This window comes from Mustela nivalis (genome assembly GCF_964662115.1).
Source record: "Mustela nivalis genome assembly, chromosome: 2".
Lineage (NCBI taxonomy): Eukaryota > Metazoa > Chordata > Mammalia > Carnivora > Mustelidae > Mustela > Mustela nivalis.
Window position 1 is genome coordinate 42890805 of NC_139021.1, and position 25574 is coordinate 42916378.

Here is a 25574-nt window from a genome sequence, read left to right on the forward strand (position 1 = left end):
ACCCCCTCCCCCCACACAATTTCTGGAGGTGGAGCAGGTGTCTAGGAGTAACCTGTAGCTACCAATCACAAGTGGTCCTTCTTATCACCGTGATGCTGGCAGCACAAGTCTTCTGCTGGGACACTCTCAAGCCCAGGGCAAGAGATTTTCTGTCTGTTGGTGTGGGTTGGGGGGGGGGGTGGAATTTTGGGGTATTGGGGCCAAGGAAGAGAGGGACAAGAACTTCCACTCGTGGTTGGTCTGGAAGGCTGCTTAACAGCTGTGAGGGCTCAAATAGGTTTGTTTTGCAAATTGTGGCAATTGGGCTGGAGGTGAGATGGTGAATGTCTCATTGTTATGCTCTGCCAAAAAGGGAGCTCTTGATCCCTTCTGACCTTGACAGGACCTCCAAAATGTTCAGTCTGGCCCTGGAACAGGGAAATGCAGTTGGCTAGTCCGGATTCCTTCCCTTTTCTTGGAGGAGGGGCAGTTTGGGGGATATAAGCAAACCCCCCGGCTGTCACCCTCCGCCCCCTTTGGGGTCCCTCGCGCCCACTTGCTGCCCCCATCCTGGGGCCCGAGCCCCCACCTCCACCATCCCTTTCGGTTTCTTCCCTCCAGCCTGTGCCTCTTCCCTCTCCCTCTCTCCCTCTCTCTCTCCCACTTTTCCTCCCTCTCGCGCTCCGTCTCACACGCACCCTCTGTTTATTTTCCTGCCTCCATCTGGGCCCTGCTGATATTGTAATCACCCTGATGCACGTTGGCTTCTCTCCTCTCCCTCCTGCGCTCACGCACTCACTCACACACAATGTGCCATCCTGACAAGCCTTTTACTTCTGATAAGCTCCGATGTGTGTTTAATGAATACAAAGCCGCGGTCTGGGTGCCGCCTCGGCTGCGGCCGCCTCTCCTGCGCTCCTTTGCCAGAAGGTAATCTCCGTGAACGGGGAGGGGAGGCGAGCGGGGAGGAAGGAGGGGTGGGGAGGGGGGAGTGGGGGGAGCGGGGAAGCTGCTTTTCTCTTTCCCTCTCTCCCTTTCCAAACGATTCAGAAGTCGATAAGACCAGGAGAAGTGAAGATGTAACATGTTATCTGTCGCTCCTCTTAGCGGGCGGAGAGAATTTACATTTAAAGATTAGCAGAGGGAGAAAGAGAAATCTGCCTTTTGTTGTGCGGGGTGAGAAGGAGGCATCAGTCCTGGCCTGGACGCTATCTCCCATCACCTCTGCTATCCAGACAGGACTCACCGAGGTGAGATTACTGGAGGGCCTTATCTTTAATTGGGTTTAGTTTTGCCAGTCTGAATAGGTTTAAAGAGACTCGATAAAGGGGGAACAATAGATTATTTATTGACTGAACGCTGAAGCCTTTAGATGAAGAGGGGGAGAGAAGAAGCTGCTTAACAACTTGATTAGTTTATTTTAATTTTTATTTTAAGGTGAGCTTGTCTCTCTCCTGGTGCAGCAGGGAAGGGCCATAGAACTTAGGGGAAATTGAATGACGGAAACATCTTCTTTCCTCTTTACCCCCCACCCCCTGCCCTTCTCAGCACCATCTCCCTTATTTTAACAGGAGTTTCATTTACCCCCTTGTGTTTAGGATTGATACACTGAGCAGAAAGGGTAGTGGCTTTTGGAATTGATCATCGGTGTTGGGTTTTGTGTGACTTGTTTTGAATGGGTGTTGAACTGATGCTAGCGGTGGTCCATGAATGAGTGAGAAAAGCAAATGTAGACTACTTTTAATATGCAGCTAATCGATTTGATAGTACGGTTTCAACATGGTTTAGAGAAAAAAAAAAGTCATTCTGACGCCGTCAGGTAGATTGTGTTTTAGACTTGAGACACGGAATTTTTTCCCCTTGGAGTGGGTTTTTAAAAAAAGAAGAGTAAAAAGAAATGTTTTATTGACTCATGAGTGTATTTCTAAGAATTATAGTGTCAACTTTGTAATGTTTTTTAAAGGGATAAAAGTGAAAAAAAATATTGTTTGCCTCGTACACATCATCGAGGTAGGTGTTTCCATAGGTAAATAGGATCCAGTAACTAAAAGCCTAATTAAAATTTGTTTAAAGCCTGGGGGGGGGGCATGTTTCCTTGTTGACAGCGGCAGATCGATTGGGTAAGACAATAGAGTCCCATTATTTCACTTCCATTGACTGAACATATTGACATTTCAGGTTTGCTGTTGCCTCAGTGAGCGTGATGAAACACTGAAATTCACAGACCAACTGGTCAGAGTGGCACATATATTACTGTATGTCATTTCTGCCTTCAGGTTACCTTATCACCCAGGCAGAATGGGAACGGACAGCCTGGAATCCTTCAGAAGGGGCAGAGCTCTTTTGGCTAAGAAACTGACAGGTAGCACGTCTTAGGAACACCTTTAATTTTACCCAGAATTGGATGTTACAGAGAAATATGGGGAGCACTTTTATTGAAAAATCTGAGAAGCATCCTAGCTATTAATCTTGCACGTGGTACTTATAAGAATACCCATTTTCAAGATTTCCCTTTACCTCCTCCGGTGGTGTCTATAGGGAGTGGTTGGTCACATCATTTAGGTGTTTGCCAGCTTGTGCTTGGGTGAGACCTGTTCTTTCCCAGTTCGGGGTACTCAAACATTAAAGCACCTGCTGAAGCTGTCTCTGATAAAAAGAATGTGTAAGGCCCCTTCCAAAAATAGAGCCTGACTTTGACTTTTGTGTTTCTTGTTTGCTTTTGGTGGTTGGAAAATGAAGATGGGATGTATGTATTTTATGCCCATAGATATGCATAGACAGTAATATGTCAAAATAAACATGTGTATATTCCAAGCAGAGACAGAGAAGATAGTAAGTATTGTCCTTATCTTCTTAGTGTAATCTTCCCTTTTGTACATTTTACATAGTCTTTGCATAATACAGCTAAGTATTAGGGAGAATTGAGTCAAAGAAATTTGAGTCATACAAAAGTGAGTATGGGAAGAAAACCAGAAGGGACTTAACATATTTTTTTTAAAAGTTTAATGAAAATATAAACCTATGATGAATATGCTTTATACACAGCAATTGTTGCCATCAAGTAGGCAACTGATGCCCTTTGCAGTGTTTAGAACAAAACTAGTCCTTTATACCATTTTCATGAAAATGTTAGGTTTCTATTTGATCAGCAGGTGCTGTTGAGATGAAAGCCATGTGTAAATTTTCAGAAGGCCAAAAGTGTCAATTCAGAAAAGGAAAGTGATAAGAGAAAATGCAATCAGTTTTCCTGTTTTCAATTTGTGCAGGATTTGAAGAGCTGTTTTGTTAAACTGCTACATCTGCTCCAATATGAATATTGAACTACTTCCACTAAAAATAACAGCCTATAATTTGGAAGCTACTGCAGTCTTTTGTTAGTGTGAGTGGGTTATTTAAAAACAAAAAAACAAAAAAAATAAAAAAATTTAAAAAAAAGACAATTTTCTATTCTGACAATCTCTTGCTTAATGTGCATTTTCATTTGTTGGCACTTTTATCCTCAGCAGATAAATGGTATTATGCAATTAGGACCTCATCTTGTTTGACTATGAAAGAGGTTTCCATAGGTGACAATCCTGGTAATATAAAAAGGGTTCGCACAAAGCAAAATTTATTTTTAAATAATCTGTTTAAATATAGTTATTTAAAATGAGATAGCTATTCCTTGCATCCTCTAATACTACAATTTTTAACTTACTGCTGACTATTATAACAAAGTTAACACTATTCTATTGCATAGTAAGCATCCTGTGATTTATTTTACCTTTAATATACCTGCAAATGTAAGTTTAAACTAATCAGGGATATTTTACCTAACAGGGCTTTCAGAATAATTTTTTTCATGCTTAAATAAAATGATTAAATTATGCTTGAGTGCCTGCATACAAAAGCTTTAGCTTCTATAGTACTGCTAATCAAATAAGTTTTATGGACAGGGAAAGCACCACATTAGAGAAAAATTGGATGCATTTTACTAGTGACCTTTCTAGGAAAGACAAGTTCTTTGTAAATCATCTAGTATTAAGGAAGAAGAAAACTCTAACACATCTTAAATAATCATAATACAGATAATACTTCATCCTTTTAATAAGAAAATGAATGGCATTGCTATCCATGTAAAACTGGGCATAGAGAATTAAGGGAGAAGGAAGACTGATGAAATTTGGATCAGGTTCAATATTGACTCTATCCACAATTGCTAGTGGGTTGACTTGTGGCTATAGTAATTTGTCCAGGTTGAGACGTGATCACTGCTTAGGATCAATTGGAGGCTTTGTAGCTTTGTGGCTTTACACTTGAATGGCCAGACACACTCTTCACAGCTAAACTCAGAGTATCTCCAAAATGGGTTAAGGGGGAGACAGACATTGGGACACAGGAGGAGGATGGATATTAACAAATGCGATGTTTCTTCTGCACCAACAACTGAAAAGAAGTAGTGGTTTGAAGAACAGTACTGTGTGTGTGTACCTGTGATCTGTGTCTGTAATCAGCCAACGAATAATGCTTTTAAGCAACGTAATTTCCAGTTTGAAGCCAAATTGTAGCATATTGTGCTGGCATATCTTTCAGAGACCCGGGCAGCCACGTGGGTGGATTCCCTGGTACAGCACCAAGTACTTTGCCACTTTCAAGAAATGGCGCTGAATCACAGATCGGTGTAAGAAAAGTTTATTTCACAGACACAGGCCCATCATTTTGGGATGTGATCTTCTAGTGAGTTGTTTTGTGCTGGAGCCACATGCAGCATTGAAGCCTCAGAACTTTATAAGGCACCAATGGGAGTTGGGGGGAAGCCTCTTGCGACTCTTTTCAAAATGTGCCTGCTTCAGAAAGTGATGTCCAGGCTCTGACATGAGAACCACTGATGCAGTAATGCCCCACGGTTGAGGTTTAAGGCACGAGACCCTCCTGTGAAGAAGGTTAAGATTGTCAGTGCTGCTGAGAGCCACTAACCTTTTTCACGGACTGCAAGAGATCAACTTTTAAAAATTCCCCTGCTTCGATAGTTCTAATTGAGGTTACCTTATAATGCAGCCCATGAGGGAATCAAGCAGGCATTCATTTTATAGATTTCATATTGGTCAGGCTCTCTAAGGCAAATCACCCTTTGGGTGACTAGGGCCTTGAGAATATAGATCTTGTTGAATGAGCACACAAATGTAAAAATTTCCCATTTGTCCTGCAATCTCAGCATCTCCAAGTGCCTTAGGGAATGTGATTGACTAGATTCATTAATCTTTTAACAGCTGGGTCTTAGACCACTTCTGAGGGTGCTCTGGGCTTTCAAGGGCTGCCCCCTAGTTGTTGGTCTTGGGAGAGAGAGGAGGAACTGACAGATATTGGAGACCTACTATGAGCCTGGGGTCTACCCTCACATGTATTGGCATCACTGATTTCTAAGCAAATTATAAAGCAGCTTAAAACTTCATTTCAGAGACTGGCTGTAGTTGATCTTCTGGCTTGGCCTTTTGCCTCAATATGGAAAGCTGAGATCGCCCTGTGTCCCCAATTTAATCACCTGCTTTGTTCCCGAGTTTGATAATTAGAAGCATATTTTCTGAATACCTACCTTGTTTAAATATTCTCCTTAGCAGCCATCAGCCATACATCCATTGTTTTCTTCTGCCCTTGCCTGACAGCCATCCTTGGACACGCCCAAGAGTATGCCAGTTTGTATCCCTCAATACCTCCTAATCCAGGCTTTTCCATCTTTTCCATTACTAAATTCTGTTCCCTCCTCCGAACACCACCTTCCCGCACTACACCGAAGCCATGAGGTATCAGACTGTTCCTTTGTTGATCTCACTCGGCACTCTCGAGTTGTCTTCTGCCTAGTGTCCCTAATCTCAGTTGATCATCTGCGTCTCCCAGTCCAGCCAAGGCCAACTTCCTGGTCATTTCTTAAGAGGAGAGGGATTCCACACCGTTTGGAGCTTGCAGGTGTAATTACATAATGTAAAAAGAAGGACATGGTGTGTGTGTGTGTGTGTGTGTGTGCGCGCGCGTGTGTGCACGTGTTTCTCTGAGTAATGGGTAAACTGGGGTTCCCTTTCCAGTTCAGTCCCTGTTTTGCTGTGTGGCCTGGGATGAGTGCCACCCCTTAGGTGAATTCTTCAGAAGTGAAATGAAGGGCAGATTTCAGGGACCCTTAGGCTTCTCATCTCTCACATGTCTGAGTCTATGTGTGATGCTGGAAGTAGGCTTTCAAGAATTTTCCACGGTTAGGTGAATGAAAAAAAAAATCCTGAATTTTTAATTTCTGGGGGTGGAGGGGGGTGGGGGGGTGGGGTGCTCCTGATCTCCAATATGGCTGGGGAGAAGGACCATATAGAACATCATTATCTCCTTACTCTTCTCCACTGTAAAGAAGTGGCATTGGGAACAGGGAGGCCTTTTTTCCCACAGCCATCCTGGTGAACATCCTGGTGACTGTCTGAAATTTTAGTTATTACTGGGCCTTTTAAAAGGTGAATGAAGAAGGCATGAGTCTGTTTCTACAGTGAGAAGGAACTGAGGATTTCAGGTTTTGCTCAAGGAAGATAGCTTTTATGCTTTCACCTCATGGCTACTGGACAAGATAAACTTGATGCTTGGGGGCAGGAGTGAGGGGCTGGAAGCTAACGCTTGGCGGTGATTGGTTGTGCTTCCTGGGCATTTGCTGTAGCCCGTCGTCTAAAGGTTTGGACCCAAGTCACTTGGAAATTTAGAAAGTGGCCTCTTTAAACCATTTTTTGGAGAGAACCTGGTAAGTAACAGTTAGTTATTTAAATGAACAGTTCAGTATTTAAATGAACAAAAACACATTATTGTTTGGTGAGGGATCAGTTCTTAAGTAAGAAAGACTGAAATTGTCCTGTGGCATCGTCTGAAGACATAGTTTGCTATTGGTTTTAAAACCCAGTTATTACCAGTAACACTTTGATTTCCTACTTTAGTTTGTACACATTTTAGGCATTATGGGAAGTTTAATCTTAATTTGTGAAATTGTTAATAATGACTAGATCTGGACTTTCTTAGAACTTAGAGGCTATGGCATTCTTATACTTCTGATTTGACCAAGAGAGCACCTTGGCATCATCTAGGATGGCAGTAGGAACTTCTTCTGTTTACTAGGACTATCTGCAATTGGCAGGACTTGGAAGTATTGCTATTTTCATCTGTCATTAGAAATGGAAGCCACAGGAACTACTGTTGCTTCATAGGTTGTAGAAGATTTGTGCATTGGCATTCAAGGTTCAGTGAGAGGCCAGACTGAAGTGGTTTCTGTTTGTTTGTTGCCACCAAGGAGAATGTCTTCAAAGTATGTAGGCGGTAAACTCTTAGTTGGTACCCAAATTGACTGGATTGACTGTTGTATCGGCGAATTCAGAGAGATTCCCATGAGATGTAATGGCAGCTTGTCTGAAGAAGCTCAAGAGCTAGGTGGGCACTAATCACATGAGAGGAAACAACGCCAGAGCAGTGATGAGCTAGAGGCGGTGGGCCGAGCACTTGGGGAGGAAACTAGCTGTACAGTGCTGTTCTAAAGAGTGCTTGGGAAGTCCCTTCCACTAGACATTTTGGAGAGCACCCCTGGTGATACTCAAGGAGGAGGTCTGAGACATACTAGGAAAGCAGGGAATGGTACCTACAGATGCTGGTGTGGAGTTGGGGGTAGGGAACCAGAGCAGTGGCATTGCCAAGAGCATTTCAAATGCATGTCCCATGGCAGAGTATCAATGGTTGGAAAGTCATCCCCCAGTGGATGTCATAAGCATGGTCCAAGTTGTGCTATAAAGACAAAGTCTTAGAAAGTGGGTTGGCCTCTGTGGTTAAAACTCGCTGTACTGTACTCCTTCCCCTAACCTCAAGATCTGGGAAGATGTGAACTGTAAGACAGGTCATGAAAGACTGCTAGTTTATTTTCTGAATCTATGCATATGTTATGTACACAGTGATGAGCAAACACAGCTGGGAAGAACAGCAGATGATATTGGGACTGGAACTGTGGTGTTTATCAGACTGACTTAGTAATCCTTCTTTCCCGTGAAAGTGTTCTTTTTAAGTGACTATTAGGATTCTATAACTTTTATCATGTGTCACTCAAGTATTCTCTCCCATCTAACCCCTTTGCCTACCTGTCACACGTTTTCACTCTCCTCTCTAGCTAGATTTCTTTAGAGATGAGATCCACATTTGACCGCTGATGGGAAACAAACGTGGACAATGAATTCTCATCCCTTTGTTTAAATAAGGATAGGTAGGTCTGTTCAGGTTTAAATGGAAGGTAAATGTAATCAATCTCCACTGAGTTGTCCAAAGCAAGCTTTGTGTTGGCTAGAGGGAGCGGGTTTAAAATATCAGGGAAAAATATAAATGAAGAACAGTAAAATGAACAACCCATTAAACCTAATTTTCCTATTTTTAAGAAAAGTGTATGCTTTTGGGATAGTCCTAGTAATGACCCTTTTTTGAATATCTGAAAGAAAAAAATATTTACTCGTGGCTGTCCATCAGAAGTAAGTTAATAAATTCATTAATATTTAATGAATGCCTACTATGTGTAAAGCCTCGTGTTAAGACAGAGACGCAGACTAGGCAGGTTTGCATACACGTATACTGTATATGTTTAATGGGTATACATGTAATTCAGTGTGTACTTAATTCCCACTGAATGATAAACCCACTCAGGACGAGCAAAATTGCTACATAAGTTTGGGAGGCTTAATGGCTTAACTGATTAAATGGTATAGTAAATGAGATTTTAGAGTGGGGAGTGAGTGGTAATTTCAGCTTGTCTTAAGACAGGATTTATCAAAGTAAAGTTATTGTTTGGGCTTGTGGGCAGTTATAAAGTAGGAATGTGGATGCAGAAAGCCAGATGTGGAAGGGGCTTTTGGAGGACTATAGGGGTGGAGTGAGTGGGGTTGGAGAGAGAGTAAATTGAAGAATGTGGCTGTATCGAAGAGGACCCATGGGTGATTATTGGCAAATAAGCAGAAAGTACCTAAGTGTCTTGAATACAAAGCATTTTGATTTAAGCTTTATCTTCTGAGGAAGCCAGAAGTTTTTTAAAACTGTGTCCTATAGGACCCCTCAGGGTGAGACTGGGCATGAAGGGTGCCTGGCCTGGGCTCTCAACTTTCATTGGCACTGGGAAACCAGAATAGTTCTGCTTTAATGACAAATAGCTTTTATATATTAGATTTCCTAGCTAGGCTTCTTTTGGACGAAAGATGCCATGGTGAAATAGATCTCAATAAATCCAAAATAAAAACAACAAAAAAAAGGTGTGCTAGACAAGGGGAAACCATGGACCCAATTGAAGTCCTGTTTCTTTCTTTCTTTTTTTTTTTTTTAAAGATTTTTATTTATTTATTTGAGAGAGAGACAGTGAGAGAGCATGAGCGAGGAGAAGGTCAGAGGGAGAAGCAGACTCCCCATGGAGCTGAGAACCCGATGTGGGACTCGATCCCGGGACTCCAGGATCATGACCTGAGCCGAAGGAAGTTGTCCAACCAACTGAGCCACCCAGGCGTCCCTGAAGTCCTGTTTCTTGAGAGCTGGTTTGATTGTGCTCAGTCAGATGGGTGGGAATGGGGGGCGACTGGAGGCCAAGGCCAAGCAGGAAGCTTATGGCTGCAGCTTAGACTTTAGCTCCTGCTTCAGAATGACCAGGATTGGGTTTGCAGGAGGGCAAGGAAGAGGCAGATGTAAGATGCATTGCGGAGGAATAATAATTAGAACTTGGATACGGGGGTGAGTTTAGGGAAGCAGAGTTGACAACTTGGATTGTGTGTCCAATGCACTTGGCTTGCCAGAATATTTAAGTTATTTTTAAAAGATTTGTTTATGTGTTTGAGAGAGAGAGAGAGAGAGAGAGAGAGAACAGGTGAGCTCACATGGGGAGGGGCAGAGAGAGAATCTCAAGCAGACTCCCTACTGAGCGCTGAGCCTGATGTCAAGTTCTGTCCCACTACCCTGAGATGAGGACCCAAGTAGAAATCAAGATGCTTAAAGACCCACTGATCCACCCAGGCACCCCTAGCTTGCCAGAATTTAGAATCACTTTGGATGTTTCAGGAGCAGCTTCCCTACTCCACATAGACTCAGAGTCTCATGTGACTCCAGAAAGAGGTCTCAGGGCCTGTTTGTACATCCCTGCACCAGGGATTCCTGTGGTCTGTAGCTACTTTTGGAATATGGTGATAGGGCTGTCAAGTGGTAGGTGTTCTTTAAAGAGTAGCTGTTGCATTGAGGATTTTTATTGCTCTCTCTGGGACGTGGCTCCCTTATGTGCTTTTGCTTCTTGCGTAGAATTTTGACCTGTTCTGAGATTCCATCCTTTTTTGTAGGTACCTCTGGGCCAGGGTGGGGGGAATAAAAAGTGGTCAGGTGGGCTGGGTCTGACCCTTAACTTTCTACCGGAGCAGCCTACCTATTTTACATTTTTTAGACACTGAAGTTTTATTTACAGGATAATTTATGAAATTTCATTCAGTCCTAACGTTATGTAGAGGAGAGAAGGCAGAGAACAGAGTCAGGAGTCAGGAGGAGTTAATGAAAGAGCTCATGTGTGCTTATAAACCAGGATGTCCCAGAATCAGAAACAACAACAAAAATGTACCAGTTTGGGGACTTTTAGGTCTGCTTCATTTAAATAGTATTATTTCAGGGTATTTCACCTTGTTTTGTCCAGTTTCATTTAATTTGGAAAAACACTGGTGGTTCTTTTTCACTTGATTGATTGATTGATTGGGCGGGGCAGAAGGAGAGGGTGAGAATCTTTTTGTTTTTTTTCTTTAAAGATTTAATTAATTATTTAGAGAGAGGGAGAAAACAAACTCCCTGGACTAACAGAAAGCCCGATGCTTGCTTCATCTCAGGACCCTGAGATCATGACCTGAGCTGAAATCTGAATCAGAGTCAGAGGCCTCTCTGACTGAGCCACTCAGGTGACCCCCAAACCTCCCACTTTTTTTTTTCTGTTTTTATTTTTTGAACTTTAACCAAATCTGGAGTTTGTGGTTTTGTTATAAAATCTGTCAGAATGGAATGTTTTAAGACTATTTTCCTCTGTTGTCCATTGTGCTTGATAAGAATTAATCATAGGCAGTCAAAAAAGGACCTCAGCATAAAAATCCATCTGTAGTGTTTAAAGAAGGAGAGCGATTTATATGTGTTGATGTGAAATTATTCCTGAGATATATGGTGATATGGGAGAAGCAGGGAGCAGAACAATGTGTACAGTATGCTACATTTGTCTAGAAAAATATGCATACACTTCTACTTGTGAAGATAGGTGCAAGCATCTGATCATAGTATTTATTTTGGGGAAGAAAGTGGGGGCTGGGCCTTGGTGGTTGGAAGGAGACTTGTATGACCCCTTGGTCCCCTGAGCGTTTGTGCAAATCTTGTATGTACCTGTTTCACTCACTGTAAAGTTAGAGACTTTACAGCATCAGGCTGGAACTGACTGGTTCTGGGACTCTGCCCTTTGCGGGGGGGCGGGGCAAAGTGATGCTTCTGTCTTCCCTGCCAAAGGCAGTGTGGAGTGTGGAAGGGAAGGGGCCTAACTCTCCTCTCAAGTACTGTACTACTTGTTGAACCTTCTTCTACTCCCCCTGTTCAGCTGGAAATAATTCTCCTCTGGATAATCCTGGCATGACCTCATAAGGCTGTTGTTAGAATTCCACGAGGTGATATGTATGGAGTATAACCATTAATAAGATCTTGCTTATTCTTAGACTTGGACTTGACCACTCTGGAACCGCCCGCCCCTCCTCTAGAAACCCCCTGTAGGATGTTCTCTTGTGTCTGGATGCTCCTGCTCCATTGCCTTCATCCAACAGATACTTAATGGATGGTCTGGTCCTGTTTGATGCCCCTTTCATTGTGTTCTCTTATCATAGAATGTACAATTTATTGCTGCTATAGTCTGGCTTGTAAGTTTCAGTCATCAAAACACAAAAACAAAACAAAAGGAACCCCAGGTGCACCATCAGCTCCAGGCAAGCTGTGAAGAGGTCAAATCACTTGCATGTTTCTATGTGCACGTTTTATTTTACTGATAACTGTTTTATTTCACTTCTTTACCCTGAAGTTCACAAATGTGCTTTTTGTAAAAGATGAGCACCCTGAAACTGTAAGGAAAATATTGTGTGTATAGACATATTTATGAACTAGAGTTGTCCCTTTGATTAGGGGCCTGGCAGGGCTAAAAGGCATGTTAGTTGGCTTCCTGCTTCTCCTCTTTCAGATGCCCCCAGGTTATCCCTTAGTTGCCAGGGGCCGTTTTCCATCCTTTGGTTGCCTAGGTCTGTTTTCTGGGGAGATTTGCAGGCTGAATGCTCCCCCCCCCCAGTAACTTCTGCACCCACTTACTACTACCCCACACCCCAGTCTCCTCTTTCCTGTCACTATGGGATCTCCCAGCCGCTCTGCTGCTTGATGAACTAGCCTTAGAACCAGGGAAGGTACTGGATAGTGTGACAGAATCCATCGCCACCCAGGATTCTGGAACTCTGAATGTGGAAGTGAATGAAAAGTGTCACTTTCTCCTTCCTGCTCACATTTCCATTTGAAGAGATCATTTCAGAAGAGCCACTTTCAGTTTCTTAATGCGGGTGGGGGAGCAGCTTCAGACAGATATGCCTGGGGAGGAGGCACAGTGGAGGCCTTTTCCCAGTGAGGTTCACATATTGTCTTAATTAAACCTCACCTGGGAGCGAACTCATTCTGTAAATCACTCCGAGAGGTTTCTTCATTTGCTGGAGGTCACTCTGCGTGAATGCTGGGGCAAGGTCCCAACCTAGGTTCTCTGACTCCCAGGCTTCTCTGTTCTAGAACTCAATACCGCTCTGCTGAAGTCTTTAAATCCTACCACCTAGGAATTTCCCCCACGAACAGGGCCAACCACACAGACTGCAGGTGGGAATTATACTAACGTTAAAATGGAAAATTATCAAGACTTGTTGCTACACTTAGAGAAGTTACTGTTTAGAGTATAAAAAAATTCCACAGTTTTATAAGTTTCTGAGGCAGGGTAGGGGGTGGGACAGGCAGGAAAGAGAGGGAAGAAGGAGGGAGAGAGATGTTAGCTGACAGCGAGTGGCAGCAACCAGACCATGTCTGCTGCTGGACAACTGTAGGTCTCCTTTCTGAGATGTAGGACCATCTACCCTGAATGCAGATACTTTTCAAAGTTCCATTTTTCTTTCATGTGAAAGTTGCCAGCATGGAATAGATGCCTTTATTTGGAGAAATCAGTCTTTGAAAATAATTGGTTCTCTCTTCTCTTGTCTCCCAGAGATGATCCTCCATAGATGAAATTATAGGAGTGAAAAAAATTTTTTTAAGTCACAAAACATTAGTTTGTGGTATTTTCCCCTTTTTACTGCAAAGTGTTTCAGGACTGCGGTTTAGTTCCATATATTTTGGAACCGTTGACTGATCATAAATATTGTTATCACTATTTGTACAGTAGTGACTTTCAAAAAAGGAGAAATAATGGTTGTACTAGGTCATTTTTGAGTCATGATCTAATGCTTTTATTTTAGTGCTTTAAACCGTAATATTAAAATAGGTATTACCAGCTTTCTACTATCAAATGATAGGATCTGAGCCCATGGGATAAAACAGTGCTTGTAGGAGGGGCCCTAAGATAGGCACTTTATAAGTATTCTCTCTTATCTTCATATCAACCTGGTAAGTTAGGTACTACTGTCCTACTTTAGAGATTTACATCTGAAGCTTAGAGAGGTTAAGTGACTTGTCCAAGGTCAAATAGCTGATAAGTAAGTGTAAAAGTTGAGATTCTAGCCCCCCAGAACATGCATACAGTGGGTTCCTAAGTGGTTAGTATGTGTAGGCCACAGTTGTTTTAGGATATTTTGTTTTATTGGAAATTAAAGTATATCCTATAACAGAAGAGATACTTAAGAGCTTCCTACTATTTCAAATTGCCTGGTTCATTAACTCATGGATCATCTTGCATAGATTGGTCACCTGCCTTCTGATTAATTTATTCCATAAAGTAGTATTTGAAAGATTTTAAAATAATGCTTTATCACCATGAGAGAAAAGGGTTCTCAGAAGGACTAGATCGTATTTGATTGTCATTTATTCAATATCAGCTGATTGAACACCTTCTGTGAGCCAGGCACTGTGCTAGGCACTGGGTATGAAGACTGTGGAATAAACATGGCCGTCTTCCCTCATGGCCCTTTCAGTAGAATGAGTAAAGTGCATCAGGGTAGGTCTGAAGGCATAACGACAGGGACTAAGGTGAGATCATTTTCTTATAACAGGAAACTCAATTGGTAAACACAATTAGGAGATAAGCCTGTGTGGAAAAACCACCATAGTGCATTTACTCCTGCAGGTTGTGTGGACTTATGCTGCAGTTCTTAATCATGGTTCCTACTGCTCATTGCCAGACTGCCCAGGATGCCCTGGGTGATTCCCATATAGGCCTAGGTATGTGCAGTACTGGTGGGAATGTGCTCGGGTCAACAATGTCTGGGAGGGAGAGGCTGCCAGCCTGATACAGATCATAAATGCCATTACAATTTATTATTTATTTATTTATTTATTTATTTATTTATTTATTTATTTTTAAGCTTTTATTTATTTGAGAGAGAGAGAGAGATCACAAGTAGGCAGAGAGTCAGGCAGAGAGAGGGGGAAGCAGGCTCCCTGCCGAGCAGAGCACCTGATGCAGGGCTCGATCCCAGGACCCTGAGATCATGATCTGAGCTGCAGACAGAGGCTTAACCCACTGAGCCACCCAGGAGCCCCACCATTACAAACTTAAAGAAGAGAAAGTGATCGTGGGCCCAGGAGTGGTCAGGGAAAGGTCTGTGAAGACCACAGTGATTCATGCGGGCTTTATAGCATTTCAGTAGGTAAATTTCATTTGTTGTAGTCTGTTTCTGTGGACTACTACTATGTGCCCAGTACAGTGTTAAGTATGGGGAATAGAGTCATGAGCAAAACAGACAAGACCACCGCTTTCCTAGAGCTCACAGTTTAGGGATGGGGGAGGAAGACAGACAGTAAAGATGTAATAAGATGACTCCACATAGTGTTAAATCGTAGTGTTAAATACAAGGATGACCATTAAAAATCCATGTTAGAATGATGAGGGGGCTGGTGGTGTTGATGAGACTTTGTTTTGGGTGGTTGGAAAATCATCTCTAAGGAGGTAATACTTGAATGAAACCTGAGTTTAAGAAGGAGCTGGGCATGCAGCAGTCTCTGGGAAAAGGCCTGAGGTTGATGGACAAAGCCATAAAGATGAGATGGCACATTCTGGGGTGGGGGTGAGGGGTTATCCAGCAAAGAGCTCCATCCTGGAAGGGTGTGGTTGGAACAGAGGCTGAGAAGCATAGGTTAGTGCCAAATTACAGAGGGTCTTGAATATCTGAATGGCACAAGGCTAAGGACTGTATGCGTCTGTGCACGTATCCAGACCATGGGCAGTTAGCAGAGAGGAGGAGAATCTGGATGAGCTTTTCATAGAAGGTTAAGGAAGCTTGCATAGCTGGGGTATTGAAGTTTAGCTCATGTGACCTATGATGAGGGACACCCAGATAACATAGTGTCCTAATGACCTCCTGTTGGAAATTAAGCATCATCCTAAAGTGTGGCATACATGGTGCTTGGTCGACTACTTCGGATCAGGGGGGAATGCAGGACTGTCCTACCAGTGAGATCATGGAGGCTTTGACAAAGGTAAGCACCAATCCATTGTCAGGCACTGTACTTACTAAGGTAATATTTTCTAAGTCAGGTATGATATAACAGGTTCCTTTTGTGATGGTTCCCCTCAGAATACAAAACTAATTGTGTTTTTATTTAGGTAAAGGAGCAGTCTTTTATTGCTATAAAATGTTTTTATGAAAGGAAAGAGAGAAGTTAAGGTCTGATTCAATCCAGGTTGATAAAAGAGTGTGTTTAAAAAAGTTCATTTGTGGAGTAGCTATACGCATATTATTGACTAAAGGAAAAATTGCCCCAAATGTTGATCTAATTCTCTAGAGAAATGTGTTTAGGCAGTGAAGGGATTCCTGGTGAGGACTGAGAAACTCCATAATGGGGGACTGCACTTGGTCTCTTTTGAGGTTGATTCTGATGTGTGTAGTCTTTACATCCTATTAAATTTTTGAAAGATAAACTGATACAAGAATGATTTGCCAAGGCTAGCAACTCTTCCTTTTAAAACCTTGGCTCAGTGTACACATTGAAGGGATGGGGGAGTAAGATAAAAGCATTATAAATATGAGGTTAACTGAATTCAAATAGAAGGTTCTCTCAAGTTATTGCATTCCTTAGAAAATAAATACATTGCGCATATGGTTAAGATTGATCAAAAAAGTATTCTGTATGCCAGTGATTACATTCCCATCTGTGATTAAGGTTTTCTGCCTGCATCTGGTTTTCACATTATATTTCTGTAACAAGAATCCTTTATATAGCAGAGTTCACTTTCTGTATTTTCTATTAGCGGCAGCTTGAACTACTGCACGGATCGCAGATTTACACATGTGGTTTTCATTACTTCATACCATTGAGAAAAAGTAATATTTGTTTGGGAATGTATGTTTTCCACAATTTCCATGGTAATACAACATGTTGAGCCTTTTTAATAACACTCTTGTAGAACTACAAATTGTTTGAGGCATTCTATCCTTGGTGGAGTTTTAGCTTTTAAACTTTTCTCCGTGTATGTTCCCCTCATCGTGGTGTTTAACAAATTGGAGAGCTGAGGATCTGAAAAAAGCAATTATTAAAGAGAGAGACATTTTACTATCATTTGCGAGGGATACAGACTTTAGTGTGGGATGTGTATCATAGCTATCTGAGTGTATATTTCATCATGTTCAGTAGCATTACTTACTTGATTATTATTTCATTTTGGAGGGCTATTTAATGTGTTGGATGTATAAAACACAAACTTAACACTCTAAAGTCATTATTTTTTAAAAATTTAAATACTAGTTTCTGCTACTTCTTTTTTTGTGGGGGGAGGGTCAGTCTCTTGATTATGATACAATGTTGCATATATAAAATAGTTGAGTGGGGAGAATCCTCAGGGGTAACTTTAGGTTTGCATTGTATATTATTTGAATGTGTATTTCTATGCCATGTTAACATTTAAGAATTTATAAACATGCACATTTAAAATATTTTGTAACACTGCCATCCTGCCAACTTTTCTCCATTCACTTCAGAATGCTCTGATTAAAATAGACACAAATTGGAAAGTGAAACAGTATATTCTGCATGGGGGAGGGGTGATCATTTATAATTGAGAAATTTATCTTCCAAAGGAAGTTTATCCACATTGTAATTTTATGTGCCTCAAAACTGAGATCTTCTACACCATTTTTATTAATAAATCTGGACATTAGGCACTATTTAGCAGCCATGAGAAGGAAGAAATAGACTCTAGGGGATTTGTATGTGTTTCAACTCTTTCATTTGTTCAGTGGAGATATTAACGAGGGCCCACACTGTCATGATCGACTTTTATCGGTTTCTCTGATGGCTTTTGTTGGTGGTTGCTGAAGCACAAAATATTACAAAATATCATTGAATTGAAGAAAAATTTCTATGCTCTCCTTTTCTCCCATATTATTTGTTTATAACATTATAAAATGTTTTTACATTAGTATAGAAACATTGGAAATAGGATTGTGTAGGAAATGACCCCTATTTCCATCTTCCAGAAATAATCATTGACAACTAGATATATTGACTTCTGGTCCCCCCTCCCTTGCATCCCACGTCACGTCTGGTATTTGACTCTTTACATATGGGTACGTGTATCTATGTATTTGGGTCACTTTCCTACTGAAATTTTGGACTATCATTTGTTAGGTTACATGGTAAATGAAATGTTCCCAAGTTTCATCTGATTGTCTTCATGATCTTTGCTGAGCTTCAAGGCACTTTCAACTAAGAAATACCTAGTACTGTATTTTTCCTAAACATTGTTTATTTAATTTTTACCATAAGGAATAAGGAACAACTCATTGCATGATACGGAATCATAATGTGTCCTATAAAGGGCATTGATATTTTATTTATTCATTTATTTTGTGTATATGTATCAGAATATATTCACCAATTTTAATTTCTAGGGAGTACTTTGGTTTCTTAAAAAAAATAATAGCAATATCTTTAGTAATACTTTTTGAGACTGCTTTTATAAATCTCTCTTCCTTTACATTTACTGAGTTCCTCCCTTATGTGCAAATGATTGTGCTTGAGTTATAGTTCATAAATTATAAGAATTAAATAGTGATACTTTTTTTTTTGCACATCATGGTAGTAATAGTGGGTGAGTAATAGGCACTCAATAAATATTTGAGAATGGATGAATGAATGAATTCTAAAGCTGCCAAATATAGCATGAAAAATGAGAAAATTCATATTGCTTTAGAGAAAAAGAGAAAGTAGAGGAAGTTTTTTGATTCGGTAAAATGACTCACCAATAATTGTTGTTACTAGTATTTTAAAACTGGTTGACGCCATAGATTATTTGCGAGTATTTTCAGTTGTTTTAGACTATTTTAGCTAATAATGGCAATGTTTAAATTTCAGAATACTGAAGCACTTTGGATACCACTTTTGAAATAGAATTTAACTTGCAAGCAAATTCCATACAATAAAACAAACACGTAATGTTTCAAAGCCTTTTCTAAAGAAATCATAATATTTGACAGATTATTTAATTTTTTATTGAACAAGGTAAAAGCTAACACATTCTTTTAAGGTATTGATGTACATATATTTCAGATCAATTTAAAAGAGGAGGAGTTGTCAGTTTCAGAATATGTCTAGCTTTGAGTCAGATGACTGGAGAATTAAGAGACCTTTCGAGCATGTCCTTATAGGAATTGAGAAAATGGTGATTGTCTTGGATTCTCCTGAAATTTTAGAAGAGCTTGTGTCTGTTTCTTAATACAAACAAAACAAAACTGGTCTAGTAATATCGTGTAAGTGGATGGGTGTGATACTTCAGACTGGTTGTGATATATGCATTTTTTTTCCCTTTGTTGTTGTCAATAGAAAAGATTGATCTCTGGACTGGTGAACATAATATCTGTCCCAGTCAGAAAAGGAGAGAGGAAATTAGCAGAGCGATTGGTGGAGAATGATATCTGTCAAAAGAAACACTTGGAGAGCACTGAGTTTAGTAATAGGTGACTGCCGGAAAAAGGGGAACTTTGAATATTGTCAAGGTAAGGAACAGACAAATGTTTTGATTTTGTAATTTACTTACAAAAAAAGAAATTTATTCTATTTTCCCAATTAATTATAATTGTGAAGTTTTTTTCTTTCTCTTTCTTATTTCTTCTAGAGCCTGTTAATAAAGAATTTGGTATTCTATATTAAAAAAAATTGTCATTGAAATCTTTGGGTGTGGGATTGGGTGGGGATCACTCAGCCTGGCTGGGGGAGCCCTTGTTTGATAGCTTTGGGTCTGAAGATCTCAAATGATCAAGTACCAAATTTTTTTCCCACCCTCTTCTTGTTGCAGTGCTTCTTGCCATGTTTCATAATACATCTGTTATAAGCTGAGCAATACTTGGAGTTAAAGAGTAAAAGCTATGCCATGAATTCTGTGTTTATTGTAACTTGAGATGGTGTTTTCTGAAACAGTTTGTTGACTAAAGAGGGGAAAGAAAGTACGTTTCAATTTATTATTTCTTCTGATTGATTTGGATTTTTTTTTTTTTTTAACTTTTAGGTGAATGTTATTTCCTAAGCAGAATTCATGTCCATGGGCACATTGAAAAAAAAAAAAAAATCTAACTTTAGGAAAACAGCAACTCTCAACTAAGTATATTATTACCATTTGGCAAGAGACTTCTTAAAGCCTGCAGCATTTCAGAATTAAGGAGAACCCTGAATTATGGGTTCCAGAGAGTTGATGCCTCCTGCAGCCAGCTCCGTTTTAGGTTTAGTGGCTCATGCAGAAGCACAGATGATTAAGGATAAACGGTGCCAGGAAAAAGTTGAGAGTTAACACAGATGTTGTGTAATACTGGTTGGCACTCTGGTGATTGGGAAGGGATGTTTGAAGTTCTTTGACTGCCTGCCTGACTACATGGAAAAGAGGGGTAGCAAAATATTTACCATCTGTGGCCATGGTTCTGGAAATATCGCTGCTGGTGCCCACCCCACAGTATCTACTCTTTCAATTCCTACAAATACTTATTGGCTTGTTCTGTAAGTTTCCAAGAAGGTGCTGGCAAGTGGGGCTGTTTTTGTTTTTGTTTTTGAAAGACCATAGAAAATGAAATAATTCTCTGTATAATTACAGAATCCTTTGAGGTAGCCTAAACGGTGATTTAGTTTCTCTTCCTTTCATTCCCCCTCCTTCATCTTAGGATGATCTTTTCCAGTAATTAGCGAGAGACAGACATTCAAGAGAGAAGGCCAGGAATTCAGTTGTCTTAAGTAGTCGAGCCATCTTTCACCTCTGTTTCTACATTCTTACCTCATGTACGATTGTTAACGAAAAATTAATTTTTTGTGGACTCACAAATTGGTTGATTAGACTTCTGAAGTTTGAAAATAGAAGGAAAGGGGTCAATGTCTTAACGGAAACTAGTAATAATAATAGTAACAACAACAACACCAGCAACCACTGCTGGAGAATTTGTTCATTTTCATCGTCCATCAGAAGAAAGCACTTGTTCTAAAAAGAGGATATAACCACTTTTTGCCTCGTGTGTCTCTATGGGAGCTCTTAAGAGTATGATAAAATCACCTAAGGTGCGGATTACAAATTGTAAAGGACATAGGGTTTAAAAACTTGAACCAGTGGTGCAGATCCAGAGCATCCTGGTCTTTACCCTCCCCCAGTCTGTTTCAGTCAGGGCCTCCTCTGGTCTTCATGGGCTCTGTCTGGGCCTTGCTGGCATTGAACCGTGGCAGCAGGGAAGGTCCATACTGAAAGCAAAAGGGCACAACAAAGACACACATTTTAAAGGGACTTAATGCATATTATTTGTTATCCTATGCAAATACCGAATGGATAGCATCAGTATCAGACACCATGCTGAGTTCTTTCTGTCTTTCCTATCCATGTGTGTGCATACATCCTTAAAAAAATGATGAGTATATGCACACACATAGAATATTTATATATATTTTATAACTTGGGATAGCTATTGGGTTTTCTCTGTATTTTAGGTGGCATCGACACTTTTTTCTTCTAGTTTTTTTCCTTCCTTTTTGTAATGGTAATGGGTGTATAGAAGTATAGGGTTCAGACTTAAGTTGACCTAAGAAGTAGAGAATAACAGAAATCATATACTTTAAATTTGCAGACACCTGGAATCCATTGGGTTCCTGGCCTTGTAATTTGGAGACAGGAAAAGTAAAGAACTATGTGAAGTTCAACAGTCAGGGTTCTAAGTGAGAACGGCCTGAGGTGGCGCCAGAGAGTCTGGTCGGTGTGTTGAGTTTGTGGTGGTGGTGGTGGTGGTGTGAGGGGAGGGTCACGAGGAGACACATCTCCTTCTGTGGGGGTGGGGAGGAGGGGAGCGGGAATGATGCCGCAGGGACAGCTACCAGCTAAGGAAGAAGCTGGTAAAGGCAAAACGCTGCTATGTCCACCCCCCCCCCCAGCATTTTGAAGCATACCCCCAAAATAAGCATAATGCTTGGTCCTCTAGAATGTGGTTTGAAGCTGGTCTTCTTTGATGCTCGCCTTTGTGCGGGGGTGGGTGGACTTAGGACAGCTGGGGAAATCTTGCTCTTATAAGCCACTAAAAGAAAACACTAAGGGTCCAGTAGTTGTCATACTGAAGAAGAAAAAAATTAAAAATCCATTAGCTGTCTAAAAGATAGAAGGGGAATAGCATGGGAGACAGTTATGACAGAAGAAACTTCTGTTGCAGGGTGGTATGTATTTGTGTTCATATCATGGGGGGACCTAGTGATGCAGTTCCAATTTATAGATACTGTATGAGTCTCAGTAGCTACGTTTGTATTTTAAAAAGGGTGATTTTTTGAAAAAGAAAGTTAATTTAAGTGGTGCTCTGCACCCTTAAATATTGGTTAGCTTTATTAGGAAAAGAGGAAAGTTATTTCTCAAGTAAAATTGATGGTTTTTGAGAGCGTCTGCGTTTATTTTTAGTTTTTCTTCGTCATGTTCAAGGGGTCTGATAGCATTAATGGGCTTTACCCCACATGGAGCTTTGAGCTTATTGTAACACTGCACACTGATCCCAGGTCAGTGTGATGCGTGAAATCAATTTATTTGAATCTCTTTGCCTCTATAGGAATTTGGCAGCATGCCAGTTGTTTTCATTTAATGTTCTTTGTGTTGAACACAGACAAGCAGGCATGCTTTTGTATTCCTCTCTCCTTTGGTCTCTGTCTCTTTCAGCCAATATTTTACTCTATGGATTTTGAGATGAAGGAAGAATATATTATTTATGTGATTCTAATCATTTTTTAATGTGTGTGTGTATGTGTGTGTGTTTGTATAAGTGTACCACTTTCATTTCTTTTGAGGGATATTTTTTATATTCCTGAGTTTTAATGGTGACTTTCTTTGTATACAGAGACAGTTTTGTTTAAATGAGTTTTTTGAAACATACTAAACTAGATCATAGGTGGTATTTACTTGCTATTTATACCCATTATATATATATAATACCCATTATCAAAACAGAAAATAACCATATTAATTGTACAACACAACAAATGTTTAATCTGTGAAGTGGACGATCAGAATCTTTTCTTGGGGAGCTTTTTTTTTTTTATTTTGCAGATTTACACTTAAACACACAGGCTAAAGAAAACAAGGATTATTATTGGAGTATTATTTTCTTTTGAATTACCCATCCTAATTCAGACACCGGTGTTTTGCACAGATTTGTTTTACGTGCATTTAGAGTTCCTGCATTAGGTTAATTTTTTGCTTTTTCAAAATTCTGTGGTGGGGGAGTGGGTTGGTAGGGACCGGGAACAGCAACATTACAGAGGTTTATATTACAAATAGACTCAGACCTTTTTGTGGATGTTTTTGTAGGGAGGATTTGTTTCTGGGTCAGCTTTAGGAAGAGGTGGAGAAGGAAACGGGAGAGAGTGAGAGGAGAATGTTCTGTTGATGCCCCGGGCAGTTCTTGCGGAAGCTGATACGCAGAACCGTGGAGCCCCAGCTTCAGGGTCAGGCTCAGACCCAGAGCCCTGCTTCCTTGTTTAATTACCTGAAGAGCAAAACAGCCAGGCTGAGAGTGTGTGAAAACCCAGTATCTCTCGCAGCCGCCTGGCGTTCTGACATCCTGCAAGGCCAGCCCTGTCTGTCCGCCAGCGTCAGGCTGGCTCCCGCCCTGGGTTCCTTTCTTTCTGGAGGCATTGTGTGGAAGAGGGTTTGGTCAGGAATTTGAGGTTCCTGCCAGTGTGCTGTGTCCCTGCTCTCTCCTTCTGGACTACCCTGACAGATACACTTAATTTTTTTCTTTTTCTTTTTTTTAATGAATTTAAAAGACTGGCTCTTTGATTTTATACTCTGGCCTTGCTCTGAAACATTGTCTCTGTCAACAGCCACAGATATTAACCAGTGGAGAACTGATCTTCCTTAATGGATTCTTGTTTTCCTAATTCCTGTTTATATCGCGTCCTCTGTGGGTTGCCCTTTTAGGTCAGACTCAGTAGCTCAGCGTGGAACTAGGAGTTCAATGGTTGTTTTGATGAGGCCGTTTTAGAACCTTAATCTGGCCAGGAGAGTAGTCCATCCATCCTTAAGCAAAGGTGATAGAACTTTTAAGGTTGGGTTTTTTTTTTTTTTTTTTCTTTTTTTTTTCCTTGGAACTGGAACATAGACTGGAGCATTTGCTTTGGGAAGAGCCACACCCTTTGATGAAGCAAGCAGGGGGTGGAGAGAAATAATATTTGGACAGCGATGTGTGGCCCATCTGAGGATAGTATAGGATAAATATTCTTAGGAATGCTTGGAGATGGAGCATCCAAGAGATCCCCAGAGTATAACAAGATGTTATCTTACTGAGAGGAAATCCAGCAGGTTCTTTATCCATGGTGTGGGCTGATGGATGTCCGCAGGGTGGGTGGGGGAGCAGAGGTGGAGGCGCGGTGGGGTTTCCTGCAAAGGGTGGGGAAAGTGTGACTACATGTGCAGTGATTTGGTTTTTCCAACTACTTCATGCGGATTCTGTCCTGCAGCCTTAAGGGCATTTACCTTTCTGATGCACATATGTGCATGCCATTAATGCTAGTGGGAACTATAGGTAGATAAAGAGAGGGAGCAGCCTGTACCTTTGTCTTGTGTACCAACACCACTCCAGGGAACTGATTCCATTCTTTGCAAAGAAGAAAGGAATTGGCCTTTGTAGGGAAGAGTTCGGTATTGATGATTTTCAAAACTTCCTTTTCGCACTTATGGAGGTAATGTCAGTATTTTGTGTACTTATATCCCACTCCCATAAAAAGTATATGATCGTTTAAATAATTGGATTAGCCCGGTGCATCTTGTGAGGGAGCTGGCGTCTCTATGGTCTGTTAGGCACCAGCATAAACAGCCCTGCCGGAAGTGTGATGTGTATCCTCGGGCATGTGTGTGTTTATTTATGTATCAGCCTGGTGCATTTCTTTCAGAGCATTTCTCTTTTCAACTGCTGCATAAATAGGAAAAAAGAAAATATATAAATATATTTGAAGCCACAGTCAGCGTTGGGTACTGGTATCCTCCTCCACGTGACAGGTGCGGGGTACCCTACTTTCCAGCTCTAACTTTTGGGTAGTTCTGTCCCCACTGGAGCGTTCCTTAAAGATTTTATTTATTTATTTGACAGAGATCACAGGTAGGCAGAGAGGCAGGCAGAGAAACAAAGGGAAGCAGGCTTCCTGCTGAGCAGAGAGCCCGATGTGGGGCTCAATCCCAGACCAGAGCCTCAGGCAGAGGCTTTAACCCACTGAGCCACCCAGGCTCCCCCTCACTGGAGCTTTCTTGAATGCAGGTAACAGTAATGCCATTGGTAGCATTAAGCCTTGGCAGCAGAAAGTGTGTAACGTGAGAAAAGCTTGGAGGACTCTAAAAAGCGAAAGGAGAAAGTTGTGGCTTGCAGGTGGCATCAAGAATTACAGAAGAAAATGCAAACAAGGAAGCAGGGTTGGTGCCTGGCACTGAGTGTGCTTAGTAGGTGTGAAATGGCAAGAAGAAAGGAGATCTGTGGAAGAAGAAAATGGGAGGAGGTGAAGACCTCTAGAAAAAAGAAGGGAAAAAACCATATTCTGTTAGTAACTGTGAGCTGCGTCAGGAATGAAAACAGGACACTGTGATATAATGGGTAAAAAGAAAGTCACAGTATTCCCAAATTTTAATGAGATTTCGGTGTATACTATTAAGAGTACACTTAATAAAACATCAAGAGTGAGAAGTCAAATTTCCATGCAGAGTAAAGGAATTGAGCTGAGGTCTGTAGGTTTTAGCCACTGTTCAGTGTATTTAAGAATACACAGCATTAAATTCTATTCTGCCTGGGCTTGTGTGGGGAAGAGGCATGCCTGATGAAAGCCAGTAGGATCAGAGTGAAACACTGATTAAAAAATTTACCTTGGTGAAAAAG

At 41.0% G+C, this 25574-nt stretch overlaps 1 protein-coding gene across 1 annotated transcript in view; it reads left to right on the top strand.

Moving 5' to 3' along the window:
* Positions 1-630: 630 nt before the first annotated feature.
* RUNX1T1 (RUNX1 partner transcriptional co-repressor 1) overlaps positions 631-25574 on the top strand; it is a 130213-nt gene continuing 105269 nt past the window's right edge. The window contains 2 exon segments of the mRNA XM_082719647.1: positions 631-883; positions 885-909. Coding sequence (XP_082575773.1) covers positions 788-883; positions 885-909 — 121 coding nt within the window. The 5' untranslated portion in view covers positions 631-787.